The sequence below is a fragment of the Fonsecaea monophora genome (assembly GCF_001642475.1).
Source record: "Fonsecaea monophora strain CBS 269.37 chromosome Unknown Scaff159, whole genome shotgun sequence".
NCBI lineage: Eukaryota > Fungi > Ascomycota > Eurotiomycetes > Chaetothyriales > Herpotrichiellaceae > Fonsecaea > Fonsecaea monophora.
The window spans coordinates 1-16,082 of NW_019174090.1; the positions used below are offsets into that span (position 1 = coordinate 1).

A 16,082-nucleotide genomic window follows, 5' to 3' on the forward strand; every position below is an offset into this window, starting at 1 on the left:
TTTTTTCTGTGTCACGGCTGTGCGTGTACGTGGTTATACTTGTGTGGTTAGATAGAGTCTCAGTCAGGCAGTGGTGATGTTATGGGCATGTGATGCTGATGGGAGGTTCGATTTGTTATTGGGTGAGGGCGGGGGGGGGGGGATGGGTGCGTGTCGGTGGTGGTGGGGGTGGGGGGGGGGGGAGGGGGGGGGGGGGGGGGGGGGGGGAGGGGGGATACCCGCCCTGAAATAATGTTCTAGAGAGGGAGAGAGAAGAACATACCTGACCACACCCATCAGATTCGCGACCGGAACACCCACGCTCGTCAACATGACCCGCTTGTTCTCATCGGCGATATTATTATTATACCACACGTCCAGAATCACGCTGGGCGCGCTCGTGCCCCAGGTCATCATGAAACAGGCAAAGTAGGCCGTGTGCAGCTGGGTGTCGAGGTTGACAGCTGCAAAGATGATGAAGCCGATACAAGTGAAGGCGAAGCCCAGGGCGACAAAGGGGAACCGCCAGCGAGTGAAGTCGGACGCAAAGGCCAAGAGGAGCAGCATGACGGCGCCGGTGATGTTGGGGGCCACGGTGTACAGGTTCGTCTTGACGGTCGAGTAGCCGAGCTGGTTGACGATGACGGGGAGGAACAGCGTGACGCTCTGCAACGGCACACCCAAGCACATCTCGATGACCAGGATGACCCAGCTGGTCGGGTGTTTGAAGATGGCCAGCGCGGAGCGGATGTTGAACTTTTCGTCCACCACCGACGACGAGTCCACCTGGATGCGGTAGAAGGCCAGCTCCTTCTCCTCGGGCGTCAGGAATTTCGCCGATTGCGCGTTGTACGGCAGCACCCAGAAGGCGAAGAGCGAGAAGAGCATGCTGCACCCGCCCTCGATGACGAAGAGGTACCGCCAGTTGGCCAGGCTGGTCGAGTGGATCTGGAAGACGCCAAAGGACAAGAGGCCCCCAAAGGCCGAGGCGATGTTGGAGGCCGCGTAGAAGATGGCCAGGCGACGGGCGAGTTCGCCGCGGCGGTAGAATACTATATATGAGAATGGGTGAGTACCTAGTTAAATGTAGATGGGGGTTGAGCTGGGGTGTTGTGTGTGGTCAATCTTACAGGTCTGGTAGAAGATGATGCTTGGGAAGAATCCTCCTTCGGCCTATATCGAGAGTGACATGACATTTTGAGCATCGGAATCAACAAGACAACTAGCGAGGATATAGGAGGGGAAGGAAACAAACCATGCCCAAAAACCACCGACACGCAAAAAGTCCCCCAAAGTTCTTCACCGCGACCGTCATCAGCGTGCTGAACCCAAACACCAGCATCATCACCGGTAGGGTGCGACTCGGGCCAAATCTCTTACTGGCCAGGCCGACGATGGGCCCGGCGAGCACATACGGGACGAAGAAGATGGACAGGATCAGGTTATAGTCGTCACCCTTGAGGTGGAGGGTCTTTTCGAGGCCGGCCGTCTTTGCGTTTCCGAGGTTCGATTTGTCCTAAGAGCAGAGAAATCAAATCAATATACATATCCAGAATCTTTGAGTGTTCGTAAAAGAGGTTGGTGAGGCATGTTCCCCCACGAACCGATGCTCACCAGCGCATTGAAGAGGTACATGATGGCCAGCGTGGGCAGGATGCGCAGGTCAAACTTCCACACCAGCCGTCGCTCGGCGGCCGGGTCAATCGCCACACTGGCAGAGATGGGCTGGCCAAGGCCTTCTCCGAGCGAAGACACGGGGATAACGCCATCGTTGGTGATGGAGACTTTCTGGTCGTCTTTGAGGGTGAGCACATCACGCTCCTCGTGTGTATCCATGTCTCTCTGGTTGAGATCGCACGATCTTCAAAGAAAAAAGGAGGGAAGTAGAAAGAAATCCACCTAGTGCATACACAACCTTTTAGCTTTCCAACGACCGATGTACCTGTGGGAGGATCTTAAGAAGAATAGATGCAATCGGCGTATCATTCCGCTCGCTCCACAGGGATGAGCTGCGAGCAGTAGCATCGCGACAAGAGCCGTGAATGAACCTGGTCAGCAGTGATAGACGGGGATAAACGCCCCCAGACAATCAATTGCCCATGGGATGGGATCTTTTGCAGCTTTTTTGGAGATAAGGGAACCGACTATCAGAAAAGAAACGAGCCCATGATATTCAAAAGATTGCGAGCACATCTCACCGGGGCCCAACACTTTGCTAAAAACAACAGTCCAAAAAAACAAGTGCAGATGCACCAGGATGGTGGATGCAACATCCATCCCCCAGGAGGCGAAGAAGGGAGCGGAACATCCCTGAGCGGATTGGGATCGGCATCGTCATCATCAACAACACCAATGCATGGGGCTTGCATGGCCTTGCTGGGCTTGCCTTGGCTTGCAGATCATTTTATTGCTTCTTTTTCTTTGGAGCCAAGAGCTTTTGTTTTTGACGAAGAAAGTGGGATTGTTCAAGGGAGGGGAGTCAAATAAAGCGATGAAAGGCGAGTGGGAGATAAGAAAAGATGGGACAGTGTAACATTCCGGGGGATTTTACAGAAATGATGACAAGGATGCGTTATCGCTGTCGATCCATCAGGGACAGAGAAAGGTTGTGGACTTCTCCGATCGCCATGGAGGCAAGAAGAGGAGATGATCGACTGGCTGGCTGGAGTGTTGTGCTAGTTGTCAGGTAGATCTGGGGATTGATTGCGGAGGGAGATCGGAACATGAAGGAGATGGCAGAATAGAGAATAGATAGCGTTATCTCAAGGTTTGGAGGCTTTCTCTTTCATCCATGCGACTCCGGGGTTCAGTTTTCAACATGTGTCGTGGTCTGATACATAGATCTGATTTGATCTGATCTGATCTGATCTCGTTAGTATCAAACAACCACGTGTGGCAGCAACTCCTTCTCGCCTTGCTCACTCCATCTTCCCACTGATCGCCTTCTGCATAAATGTCCCCAAAATCCCATCTCGTCTCGACTGCTCCCCGACCCATTCCTGCATCTCGCTAGGAAACGGAACTGGGTCACGGTAGAACAGGCGATTCGTCGACGCTTCGACGCAACATCCATTCTTCACCTGTCCATCTTGACCGTCACTCAGTCCATCCGGGGCAATCCGCCCCTTGACATCGATCAACTCGTCAAACGCTCGCGTGATGGTTTCCAAGGGTGTGAAATTGTCTTCGGGCCACTGCTCCCGGATGGGCTTGGGGATGATGTTGGTCTTTGTGGTGCTGGGCATGACGGCGTTCAACGTGATGCCCTCGTCTTCGAACAAGGTCGGTGCCGCGGCTCGAACGAGCCCTATGCAGCCGTGCTTCGCCGCCGTATACATGGGCAGGATGTAAAACGGGTACTGGCCTGCCATGGACGCCGTGACGACCATCTTCGGGTGGAAGTCGTGCAATGCGGCCACCCCCATGGCGGCGTCCCCCCCACTGATTCCAATGTCGTCCATGGCTGCCGCGGTCTGCTGGTTGAGTAGGGTGCGCGCCTTCCTGGCAAATTGGACAAAGAGCTTCATTCCATAGAAGACCGCCTTCAGGTCGATGTCGATGCAGCTGAGATCAGGTTCGACGGGGTCTCGCTCCTTCTCAGTTGTCTCAGCCTTACCGAGCCAGCCCAGGAGCGGCTCTCTGTCTGGGATCCCAGCGTTGTTGGCGAAGAAGTCGATACGTCCCCCGGACCACTCGAATGCCCTCTTGAAAAGTTCCAGCTGGTCCGAAAACTTGGAGACGTCGGTACGCACAAAAATGTGGCGATCTTGGTCCAGCGTGGACTTGATGGCTTCGTATCCGACTGGGTTGATGTCGGCGAGTACCACCCGCCATTGTCCTCCCTCGTCGTTGCTATTCCCTGTCTTGGCTAGGAGGTGATGCACCAGAGCGAGTCCCATGCCAGAGACAGCGCCTGTGACAATGGCGGTTTTGGTGAGTGTGGGTTTGTCAATCATGCTGGATGGCTGCTGGGAGATGGTCCTGTGTGGTTTCTGATTGATATGCAACGGGCCCGGTTTGACTAACCACCTCATCCTCTCGGGGGGAAGATTGATGAAGACATTCACAAATCTGCTGACTTGGTCCCTAATACTTTCACAGCCGACAAGCTCGGCGCAAGTCTATTGATTCGGTATGATGCGCATGAAGTAACATGGAGCATATTGTTCGGTCGCCGAAGTCGGGATGAACATGGCTAGTCAAGGCACGACCACCAAAAGAAAAAGGTGACACCAGCCAGGGAAGCTACTGTGCTGGCAGAGTGACATGGTATGGGGTCCCTCTGAAAGAAGTACGATCGATCTTGGAAGTGGTTCATGAAGATGTTGCTTGAGGGCGACGAGACCAAAAAACTGGACGTTGACAATTCCACCATTCAGAAGATCCGCTCCGCCACATCAAGAATTGTCCAATGATAACACATCTTGGCGTCTCAGATCGACCAATGGAAAATCCCACTCGTGCACTTGCTGGGCCAAGTTGGAGATATCAAGGTACAACAAGTATTTATGCGCCCAAGACACCGAATAAGATTCAATCTAGGATGCGCCGAGGTAAGACAAGACGGACGGTGGTCTTGTTCTTCTCCTGCTTGACAAGCAAGGAACTAAGGTAGAATCAACGTCCCCAGAGTCCGGAGAGGGAGCGTGTAGTCAAGTAAGTGATCAACTCAGCTCCCAATGAATTGTGTCAAAGCCACCCGAAGTACCTGCATTCCTGCGCATTGCAATAAATGCGACGGCCACGGAGTAGACTTGTTCTATCCTGAATCTCCACAGTCGTGCCTGTGCCTGTCCCACCCCCCCGGTGAAGAACCCCAATCTCCCCTATCCGAAGAAGCAATTACAAAATTCTGGCACATCCAGAAACCCTCTCAACCCCCTTTGCGCGGTGTACCGTACTCAGACTCTCACGAATAGTGCGGTCGAAAGCCGCTGCGGACGCGCTGATGGGCGTCTTGGTCGCTCGGCGCGGGGCCAAACTGCCTGTCACAGCGCCAGGACCAGTACTTGGAGAGGGCGTAGTAGACGTAGTTGTCGACGTTGTTGACGGTCGCGGGGAAGGCCTGGTCCCAGGCGCCGTAGGTGTCCTTGATCTGCTTGGCCCGGTAGGGCCCGTAGCCGTTGGGCGGGTTCGGTCCCGAGTAGTCGTCGATGGCTCGCCAGCCCTGGTCGTTCACCCGGATGAATTCGTACCAGCCCGGCACGTGGATGAACAGGTACCCCCAGTGGATGTACTCGTGCAGGATGGTCGAGCCCACCGTCTTCATCCAGTCCGAGTCGAAATCCCCGAGTCCCGCGCACGAATATCCCGGGCGCGGCTGGCCGTGGCTGTCCCGCGCCCACGACGTCTGAGGCGGGTTCGCAATGTCCTCGATCGACGGCCAGTCGAAGATGTCGTCGCAGATGTAGATGTCGGCATCGCGGTTGTCGTTGTCCTCGGTCATCCACGCATTGGCCGTGCCGTCGCACTGTCGCTCCGTCGGCCTCGCCAGGCCGTCTCCGATGAACAGCGCCGAGCCTGCCAACCTGGTGTTGAGTTGTGCGTTGGGCTGCGTGAGGACCGATACCACGGTTTCCGCCGTGAGCACCAAGTCCAGAGGTATATTGGCAAAGGTGCGGAATATGTCGCTCACAAAGACTGCTTCCTCGGGTCGGAAATACCGTAAGAATGCCTTTTTGACCACCGGCGTTAGAATCGAAACTTTCTCTTGCTATATATATGTGTGTATGTGTCCAACGCTGTATGTGTCTACCCAACGTACGTACCTCTTCGCAGGGATTAAATGTCAGTGCCACGACTCTGGCGATGTGGACGGCGTCCTCAAACCCTTCTCTCACCCTGTCGAGTTGCACTGCCGGGGCACCGTTGAGATGCTATATCGTCGGCGCCGTTGCTTGGCCTTTCGCCCCGTGCAGGCCCAGGAGGGGAATTATCAGAAGAAGCTGTAAGATGGCGCTGATGCCCATGGTGCTGATAGACGCGGGTTGTCTTGTCGGTGTCGTCGCAAAGAGGCGCGGGAGTAGTTTGCTACAGCACGAGAACTGCTTTGTGTAAGACTTAACACCGCGACTGATTAGAGAGCGACGATTGCAGCGCGATGTCAAGGCCGAACTCACCTTTAAGTAGCCCCTGATGTTACTCTCTAGTTTGACCCAGAAATCCCACTTCACACATGTCGCAGTGATGAAGATTCACAGTCCTCGCGGTTGCACTGCTACAAACACACGCACCTGGTGATTCTGGAAAGTGTGTGTGTGTGCGCGCAAAAAGTGATTTCGGTCAAGTGAAAGGGGAATGAATCAATTTCAACCGTTGCGTGAATATCGAGCACGAGAGGAATTTGTGGGATTTGTGGGATGAGATGGAATTTTCGTCCCCCTTTTCTATGCATTGTAGCATTCAGCCTTGCCTGCGCATAGAACACACACTCTATCTGAAAAATATATCATCTTCGAACAAGTCGTCACCCCTGACTTTTGCGCCGACTAATATCCCAGAATGTCAGATGAGTACGAGATCTTGAACGCCCAAATCCTCCTTCAATGGACCTACACGGAGTCCCGGGGGACTGCTCATGGGCATGTAACACGATCCTCGGTTGAAGTCTTTAATCCAGAGACTCACAATAGCCTCCACTCTCGCTGCTTCTTCCTCGATATATTTGGACGAAATCAAGGGCCCGATCACTGTGAAGGTATTGCTGTTTGCATTGCTGGCCCGTAGAACAACGGGCAGAGAAGCACCCCTCAGCAAGGCAACTATATCGCCACTTGCTGCGGATTCCGGAACCAGACACGGCGTTTTGCACAGCGACCGCACCACTGAAGATGTAGTTCTGTGGGTTGGGACATCTCCCATTCCGAAGAAAGCTTTGAAGACATCCACAGGTCCCGGAGATGGAACTGGTCTGGCTCGGAAATCAATTTCCTTGAAGCCTCTCAAATTCTCTATCCTCGTGTGCAAACCCCTTCTGAAGTTGCTAAAGATATTGCTGAAATCCATGAATGCTCGAGCTTGAACTGCAAGTCGAGATTGCAGCTCGTTTTGCGCAGACGATATGACCTTCAAGCGACCAAGAACAGTGCCACGACATGTCAATTTGCGTCCTGCACCATCTGAGATGAATTTCATCTTTGGACGCGAGTGCAAATAACGTTGAAACACGTTGAAACGGGTGTTCTGCGGCAAGCATATCCCCATGGATGCGACTCCAATTCATAGCCGTAGTGCTCCTCACCGGTTCGTGTAGAATCCAATCGAAGTCGAGATTCGGTCGAAAGGTCTTCTAGTCGGGTACCCAACTTGGAAGTTCAATCCGGTTTCTTTGGGTTTGACAGGCAAACAAGATGATATCAAGAGAGTCGTGAAGCTGCATGACATATTCGGCCGTGTCAGTAAACACCTCGGTCACTGTGCGGGAGTAGTCAACCGAGAGACACGGAGCTTGATCAGCTGTGAGGATGGATACCGGAGGCCCATCCAAGCCAGGCACCCGTGAAGGTCCAGCGCTTCCGCGTCTGTTCACACTGGTTGTCAGCGTAGCGGTCATGCTCAGGACGCCATAAACGTAGTCTCTCTCGTCCATGGCCTTGAAAAACCCGGCGCCGCGCAGAATTCGGTCCAAGATCCAGTTCGAGTCGTCTGCTAGGTTCCTCTTGGCAAGTAGCGAAGCAATCAATGCGTTATCACGCAGTGTCTGGCGGTGGTCCTTGACAGACTATCCACACCAGCAGTGTTGATTTCGCCTTTCCTGAGAAAGTGGAAATGTTCAAAATCTTCCACCCATTCCACCAGGCGTGAAACTTGCTTGTGAAGGTGAAACCAATCGATGCGAGAACTGCCTGCTTGGACATGAAGAGATCTCGCAGCGAAGACTTCCTGTCTTACCTACCTCAGGATCAGTACAAAGCGCATATTGAGGCATATTGAGCCACCACGGGCTAAGATCATGTGTTCAAGAGAATCAACTCACCCAAACTCTGCGAAACCACGGTCTGCTCGCCAAGATCTCCAAGCCACGGTAAACGGCTTTGAGTCCGTCAAGACACCCCAATTGATGCATGACATTGGACGAGAAGTGTATGAGATAGTCGATTGTGGCACCACCACATTCGCTCTCGTTGCCTAGCCACGCGATGACGGTCTCGGCTGTTGCGTAGATGCCGAACATCTTCTGGATCTGTTCAGATTTCTCACCATCGTCCGCCTGCTTGATGCATATCGCGTCAATCCAAAGGTATCTGCTCCTTTCTCGGTATCTGAGCTCTTGTAAGGCCGCGTAAGCATTGTATGGAATCTCCGTTGGTCTTCCATCGCAAAGAATAGTCTCTGTCCTGCCACTAGACCCCCAACTCCAAGATAGAGCATCAAAGGTGACGAGCGTTCCATCTATCTCAGCTCCGCCACTAGTTAGCACTGCATTCTGCATTGTAGAGTCTGATCCGTATCTGTTCGCCAGGTTCACCGGGACTTTGACGCAGTATCCGGATTTGATGCGGGCTGATAGGCGTGTAGGTCCTGGAGGGTGCCACAGTGCGCTGTCGATTGGCTGAGGGTTCAATTGGCGGCCCTGGCTCATAGTCATACTGATAGTGCCGTAGCCAGCAATCAGGTGCGCACGTTGTTGACCTCCGCGATGCCATGGAATATCCGATACTAATACAGGGTCAGTCGCTATCAAACACCACACATACCCTAACTCGCAAGGCCGGCGGACATAAAATAGGGATAAGGCACAAGACCTTTTTTGAGAGAGTGTCAGAGTGTACAACCCACCAGATATAACACTCAAAGGGAGTTAAATGGGCAGGTTTGCAGCTGTATTTGGCTACTCCTGGTTGGCCGCCCAACAGGCAACCGTGGGGTAGGAAGAAGGCACAAGAGTGAGGCTGAGTCGAGACGAATGCCTAGCCACCTCATGTCCTATCAAACACACGCCTTCACGCTTCAGCCGCAATTGACTGGAAAGCGGCAGACGAGATCCATCCCGCGCTGGGCGTCACAGACTTGTATGTATACTGGTAGATATATCAACGTTGGGAAAGTATTGAATGAGAACTCGCTACGAAGCTGCGATCGACGACGAGAGTGAGAGAATCGCCAATCGTGATTTTCGGAAGTCTCTATACCCCTTTTACCGCCCCACCATCAATCCTGACCGCTGAGCCCGTCATCCAACGCGCAGAAGGTGAAAGCAAATAGGCGACGAGCTCTGCGATCTCCTCGGGCTTTCCGAAGCGACTGATACCCATCGACTTGCGCATATTCTCTTTAGCCTCTTCGAGAGGAATGCCTTTCGTTTCCGCAACTTGCGTCGCCATGGTCACCAATCGCTCGGTTTCGACCGGCCCCGGCAGTATAGTGTTGACCTGGATGCCATCTTCAATGCCGCGGTCAGCGAACGCCTTTGACAGAGCATTGACCGCTGAGTTGACGACCGCCACGGCTGCATTGCCTGCTTTGGGTGCCTCGGCCGCCACTCCGGACATGAACAGCACGGCGCCCTTCGAGGCTTTCAAATACGGCCAGGCCTCGATCGTGAGGCGCCGCGCACCGTGCAATTTCAGGTCGAACCCGGCATTCCACTGCTCGTCGGTCAGCTTGAAAAGGTCGATTGGCTTTACGGAACCGGCATTGTTGAAGAGGGCATCGATCCGCCCGAACTTGTCGACTGTCTTGGCCACCACTTCCTTGGCGGATTCGGGGAGAGATAAATCTGCCGGTATTGTGAGCGTTTTGGCTCCCTCGACTTCCACCTCGGCCGCTACCTTGCGCAGCAGCGACTCGTTGCGGGCGACAAGCACGATCGTCGAGTAGATTTTGGCAAGCCGGACCGCCGATGCGGCACCCAGGCCTTGAGATGCGCCAGTGACGATGACGAGGCTCTCAGGTTGAGACATTGCCGCCAAGGAGACACTGCTGAGGCCAAGAGACCAAAAAAAAGGAGACTCGAGAGAACTACGCAACAAGCCTTTAGATGGAATAAGAAAAGGAACGCAAACGATAATCACAGTCTCACGGGAGTTGGAGCGGGAAAGGTTGATACAAGCCGCGGGGACGGTCATTCCCCCCCACATCAAGACAGCAGGGGGTAACAGAACAGAATTCAAGTCGCCCCCCCAAGGAATCACACTTGCCGTGTACCACTCAGGTCTTAGTAAGCCACCCTGACAAAATTTGTTGTCAAAGTAAGCAATCTCTCCATCTTTACCCAGCACATTTGACCTTCCCTCTAGTCTAGCCACGTGAAATGTTTCGCCATCTACACAACTCATATCAAGAATAAGGGACGTGGTTGAAAGAGCTGAGATTCTGTCACAAGTTCGATTAAAAAACCCCTTATCCGACAAAGCTGGCTGTGGCGTCCAAGATGAACTGGACAGTCTCCTCAGGCCTACTAAGCATAGGCGAATGACTGCTGTCAATCTCTCTCAAGGTAACATCTGCTCCTGCATCCTTGGCCGTTTGCACAAACATTTTCTGTACCTCCACTGGCAAGCATTGGTCTTGCTTGGTAGCAAGATACCACACTGGAACATCCTTCCATCCGCTGTAGGTATGTTCACCGTCTTGGGTCAATGTCTTCAGCGAATGTGGGGTGAGTTTCTGAACCCACTCATTCCCTTCTTCTTCGGGTAGATCGTGATAAAAGTACCCTCGGACATCACCAGTAACTACTGCAAAGCCCGTCTCCTCATCGAGTTTCCAGGTCGAGGGTGGTTGGCCCCCCATGCCCTCAAGAAAGTTTTTCACCACAGGGGCAACAAAGCCAGTTGCCATCAGGATGAGGCCAATAACATGCCCCGATGTCTTGTTATTTGTTGATAAAGATGCTGCATCTGGTTTTCCTTTCGGGGGAGTGAGGCCCTTGATCGCGCTTTCTCCCACAACGCCACCATATGAGTGGACTATCACCACCACATCGCGTCCCTGGGCCGTCTCGGAGACGAGGACATCCCTCACGGCTTGGATATCACCCGGGAGAGTTGCGCTCGGGTCGGACAGTGTTGATGGCAAGGTGACCGAGATGCATTTGTATTGGTGTTGGCTTTCGAGCGCGGTAGTGAGTTTGTCCCACGTGGCGGCAGGGTGCCACGCTCCTGGTACAAAGACGAGAGTAGGTTTGGACGACATGACTGATTGTGACTCTTGATGAAAGAGAAAGTCCTGGATGTTTGATGCTGGCAAGACGTCCTTTTAAATGAGAGTGTCGACCTTTCTTCCACCGACGCCACCACCTGCAGAGGGAGATACCCACCCTGGACCTTCCTAAAAGGTAACATATCGGAGTACGGATCGGGCGACGGAAGGTCAGAGAACCAATCAAGTCACAGTTGAGGGGCAAGCGAAACCACTCTCGGAAAGTCCAGAGCACGAGAATGGATCCACCTGTCAATATCAACAGCAAGTTGGCTATCAATTTTCTCATGTCCATCTGATCATCGTGGTCGGCCAGGGCAGCTGAATACCGAACACCTCAACAGCGCCCGTCACCATGCTAAATGTGAGCATCCATCCATAAATTCCCTAATCACAAACGCCAATCGATCAACGAAGCCATGTCCAGAATCCCTTGCTTTCCTCGCTAGCCCCCTCAGCACATTGATACGTTGATACTTCCTCAAACGCCCGCTTGCTTAGCCTCTCTACGCCGTATATTCTCTCCCTGATTTCCGAAATCCCCTCAAGCTCGAAACATCTTGACCACCTGTTTCACCGTCTTCCGGCAAATGGGACAGAGCTCACACTGTCTGGCGCACTCAACACAAGCACACACGTGGCCACAGTCGAAGAACAATGCATCGATCTCGTTGCCGTAGCAGATCTGGCACAAGTCCGCTTGCTCATCCGCGACCTGCCAGTACGTGGTTCCCATTCCCCAGCGCTTGCCGTTCTCAAAGCCGCCGACGTACTTGTTCCCCGTTCTGGCTTCCACAAAAGTCCCTTGGCCGTGACGTTCGTCCTGGTACCATTCCCCTTCGTAGGTGTCGCCGTTGCAATACGTCATTTTGCCTCCTTTGCCGCATTTGACGTTACAGACGAGTGGCCCTTCGTAGATATTGCCTGTGGAGCTGATGCTGAAACACCTGGCCCCGTGACAGAGCCCATTGACCAGAGGTCCTTTGTAGTAGTCGGTTCCAAAAACCGCAAGCTCGACAGGCTCGGTGGTTGTCACGGATTGTATGGGATGTCGTCGCTCTACCATCCGCAGGTAGGTCGAGAGCTCGTGGGGTGTAGCGAATTTGCCTTCTTTCTCAAGCTCCTTCACACGAGTTTCGGATACCGGCTCGTAAACGACAAGATCACAACCGTTGACAAATCTGGGGTCCAAGAATGTATCCTCGGGCCCCACAATGCTTCCATCGACGGTTGAATGACGACGCCAGGCGATAAATTGCTTGTCCGGCCCATATCCAAAGCGTCTCTGCACAAAGTCTCTCACCTTTTCTTCGGACCTGGCAAAGAATGTTCCCTGGACACGGAAAGTCTGCGTGTCGACGTCGAACATCTGGAGAAAGCCGTAGATGTTATCAACCGGGCCTTGCTTTTCAGGGGGTGGTGACGAAGACTGCGACGATTCGCTGGATTGCGAGGCCGAATGGTTGGTGGAAGCAGATCCGGAGTTCATCACAAAATCCATGGCTTCAGAGTCCTCGGAGATGACTGCAGCAATCAAGGATTCTTCGGCTTGAGACAGTGTCGACAGTCCCGGTGCTGACGTGAGTGCCGTCTCAGTATTGACTAGCAGACTTGTCACATCGACATGTGCTGCCGCATCAATAAGATGACCATGAGGCACATTCGCAGTCAAGCTTTCTTCGGCGGTTGGAGGCGGGATCTCGAGCTGCATGGGCGTGTCTTGGTCATTAACTTCCACGGCCACAGCGGATGGTTGTTGTCTGGTGTTTGCGGCGCGGTCAATGTCAGCCGCAACAGCGGCTCGAATTGAAGCTTGCTCGGCATCCGGAGCAGCAACCTCTTCTTCGTTCTCGTTGGCGACACTAGCTGAATCCGAAGTCTGGCTGCTTGAGCGTAAGAGAACCGAATCCACTGGGTCGTTCGTTTTGTCTGGCTCCCCAAACAATTCAACCTCATCCTTGCTGAGCACCGACATCCACAAGCATAACGGCTGACCTGGAAAACAGCCATTGCCTATCGCCTCGGTGAGGTGAACGTTAACCAGTTGAGCAGTTGCATAATGTCCAATCCCACTGTAACCCATCCCAAAAAGTCGAATCGTCTGAGGATCACTAATTCCAAGCTTTGCGGCAAGACGTTGCCTCAGATCCTGATAGGTTGCACATCTCGGCGAGCTCAGCAGATGAAACATGCCTTTGTGTCGAGACTGCTGTTTGATGTTGTACATATCCAGCAGGCCTTCCCGGCCGATGATGCCTTCGTCAGAGTAGACCTCAATGCTGATTTCTTGCAAGTCCCCATCGGTGGCATCTTCTGTAAAGTTTCCATGCGCCTCCTGATACGAAGAATCCAGGTACGGCGCGAGCCATTTCGGGAGTTGATACGGTTCCAGACATCCGGGCAGATAGTCAGCCAAGCAGCTGGTTCTGATGTACATTGCCATATAAGCAGTTGTTCGGGTTGAGTTGAAATCTTTCAGAGCCTGTCCTTCGAGTCCTTCAAATGCTTGTATTATCTTCCGGTTGTAGGAAAACACCTGGTTACCATCACCGTCCTCAAAAGCCAGCCACATTGTGTTAGGTCCATTCGGCCGCAAAATCGTGTAAAATTTTCCCGAGTTCCTCACGCCAGCATGGGCCATGAATCCATAAAGAGTGTATTTGCCACCTTCGCTGGTGCTGAATTCCGAAATATCGATTTCATCGTTCAAGATCACACGGTCATATAGTAGCCTCCATTCTCGGGTGGTCTTGTCAAACTTGTCCCGTGCAAGCAAAAGAGGCAAAAAATCGGGAAGACATCCTTTGAAATTCATGTCCCTCAAAGTACGGGTTAGTGTTTGCTGGACATCGAGCACATTCTCCACGGGCAACGGCGGCAATGACATTGGGCCACTTGGACCATCAAAGATTGCTCTCAGGGATCTCAAGCTTTCTTCGTCGTCATCCAATTCAAGTTCGATCGTCCGTCGAAAGGCTTCCCAGAAGGTTTGAACATCAGTGTATTCTTCTCCAACGTCTTTCATGGCCTGGATCGCAGGGTACAGGTCCACATAAGTTTCACGTTCTTTCCTTGACGTCCGCATCAGAAAGAGTATCATTTGGAGTTGCGCGATGAATGGCTTTGGTCGGACTTGGGAATTATGTCGCCAGCTTCCGGTGTCGACACGCTGCAGCAGCTTGCGAAAAGGGGCCAAAAGAAGCCATGCGGTCATCCCTGCCACGGCAGGGCTATGGTAGAGTGGAGGAGTTCCCATGGGGAAATACCCTGCCAGCGATTTCGAGTCCCAGTGAGGTTCGGCATCAGAGCTCCGCCACCACAAGGCCTTCGTCGGGTCATTGAAAATGCGGATGTAGGCGTCAATTGCAATAGTGTCGTTCTGTAAGAGCGGTGCTCTTTGCAAGTGCTGCCGGAGGTGTGCCTCTCTCCAAGGGCCTGCGACACTCGACCAGCCCCAATCATCCACATACTTGGAGAATTGACCCTCAGTGGAGGCATACGCACAAGTGCGTGGCTCTTCGGGGTTGTACATCACCACACCAAGCTGGGCAGACAGCCGCCAATCACCGTCTCCGATGTCTGAAGTCGTCTGCACGTCTAGCACCTCATCATGGCCAGTATCAGGGACACTGGGATTTCCTCCTTCCGAAGGTGGCTGGTTGTCTTGTTTTTGGCTGGCAGAGGTTGTGGAGGGTGTGGTTGAAGAATGGTCGTCTTTCTTCACGGTTCGTTCGGTTTTGAGAGTCATGGTTGGAACGGCGTCACTGCCAAAATCCGCATCTGGAGGCCCTTCGAAGAATGAGAATGTGCTTTCAGAGGATTTGGTGTCCGGTTTTGGAGGTCTTCTGCTACATTTGAGGTAAGCACTGTAAGAGGTAGAGGTATGGCCACGCGGGTAGAATTTGATTTGCCAATAGTTCCCATCCACAACAGCAGGAGGGGAAACCATGACTCTGGAATGGTTTGGTCTATCCTTGGTCCCTCTAACTCCCTTGATGACCCAGCTGAGGCGCAACTTCTTGATCGGCCGCGTGTCCGGGATGTCCACATTTGAATAGATGCGCTTCTCCATACCGGGAACGTCCAGTGCATTCACCTCTGTACCCCTAGATTCTCTCATCCTTAGCTCTTCCATCTCCTCGTCACTTGGCTTTGACCAGTCTTCTTCAAAGTTTACCCATTCTGGGATGTTGTTGCGAGGCTCGGGTGGAGGGGGAGGCGTCGAACTGGGGTCTTCGCTCGGGACTTCTGCTTCTACTGCTGCTGTTTCTTCTTCCTCAATAGGTGCCGGTTCCGGAACGACCAAGCTGTCTTGTACCTCCGCCGGAGGTTCTTCTTCAATGACACTGGCCGATTCTTGGGGTTCAGCTTCAGGCTCTGGATGGGCCACATCCGCCATTTCTGCGTCCGCGGGTTCCGGTGAGGACGAAGGAATATCGGAGTGAGATCGAGTGGAGGTGGAAGAGAGAGGTTCGTGTGGTTCAGGCCCGGGCATCGTTGATGTCTGTGAGTGGTGGCTAGGGTCAAGGTCCGCATTGAACGACGAGTTTAACGTATGAGGCGGATAAGGATGGGTTTGAACAAGGACTGGCGAAGTGCCTTGGGAGGCCATGATACCAGCAGCAGTGCCAGAAACCGACAAGCAGCAAAGAAAGCAGTGGTAAGAGAAAAGTAAGGCGGTGAATGCTTGGGTTAGGATTGTATATCAGTTAGAGTGTGTTTGTTTTATCAGACAAAGTACGAGCACTGCGTCACATTTTCAAAAAGTTGACAATGGTCTTTGGGGGATGAGGCAAGTGTGACAACTGGAATTCAGGATGGGCAGGGAGCTTTTGTGTGCACCAAAAGGCTTTGGACATTTACATTCACAGAGGGTGCTGCATTTATGCAGGAATATGGTAGAACCGGTAAGTGGCAGGCAACGAACGAAGTCCCAGGCATCGGCGTGGAGGCTTAGCTAT

The 16,082-nt window shown here is 53.0% G+C and overlaps 6 protein-coding genes across 6 annotated transcripts; all 6 read right to left on the minus strand.

Moving 5' to 3' along the window:
• Positions 1-63: 63 nt before the first annotated feature.
• AYO21_11426 (hypothetical protein) lies at positions 64-1,815 on the minus strand (the record flags this gene model as incomplete). The annotated part of the gene is made up of 4 exons (XM_022661319.1): positions 64-1,031; positions 1,110-1,152; positions 1,235-1,495; positions 1,594-1,815. The coding sequence occupies 4 exons, from the start codon at positions 1,813-1,815 to the stop codon at positions 64-66; spliced, it is 1,494 nt and encodes a 497-aa protein (XP_022506353.1).
• A 1,082-nt stretch (positions 1,816-2,897) lies between these two features.
• On the minus strand, positions 2,898-3,935 carry AYO21_11427 (hypothetical protein; the record flags this gene model as incomplete). The annotated part of the gene is made up of 1 exon (XM_022661320.1): positions 2,898-3,935. One exon carries the CDS (start codon positions 3,933-3,935, stop codon positions 2,898-2,900), a length of 1,038 nt encoding a protein of 345 aa, XP_022506354.1.
• A 953-nt stretch (positions 3,936-4,888) lies between these two features.
• Positions 4,889-7,113, minus strand: AYO21_11428 (hypothetical protein; the record flags this gene model as incomplete). Its single annotated transcript, XM_022661321.1, has 3 exons — positions 4,889-5,692; positions 5,748-5,855; positions 6,607-7,113. The coding sequence occupies 3 exons, from the start codon at positions 7,111-7,113 to the stop codon at positions 4,889-4,891; spliced, it is 1,419 nt and encodes a 472-aa protein (XP_022506355.1).
• Positions 7,114-7,267: 154 nt separating this feature from the next.
• AYO21_11429 (hypothetical protein) lies at positions 7,268-9,881 on the minus strand (the record flags this gene model as incomplete). Its single annotated transcript, XM_022661322.1, has 3 exons — positions 7,268-7,699; positions 7,955-8,637; positions 9,128-9,881. The coding sequence occupies 3 exons, from the start codon at positions 9,879-9,881 to the stop codon at positions 7,268-7,270; spliced, it is 1,869 nt and encodes a 622-aa protein (XP_022506356.1).
• A 439-nt stretch (positions 9,882-10,320) lies between these two features.
• On the minus strand, positions 10,321-11,115 carry AYO21_11430 (hypothetical protein; the record flags this gene model as incomplete). Its single annotated transcript, XM_022661323.1, has 1 exon — positions 10,321-11,115. One exon carries the CDS (start codon positions 11,113-11,115, stop codon positions 10,321-10,323), a length of 795 nt encoding a protein of 264 aa, XP_022506357.1.
• Positions 11,116-11,665: 550 nt separating this feature from the next.
• On the minus strand, positions 11,666-15,520 carry AYO21_11431 (hypothetical protein; the record flags this gene model as incomplete). Its single annotated transcript, XM_022661324.1, has 1 exon — positions 11,666-15,520. One exon carries the CDS (start codon positions 15,518-15,520, stop codon positions 11,666-11,668), a length of 3,855 nt encoding a protein of 1,284 aa, XP_022506358.1.
• Between the last annotated feature and the right edge of the window lie 562 nt (positions 15,521-16,082).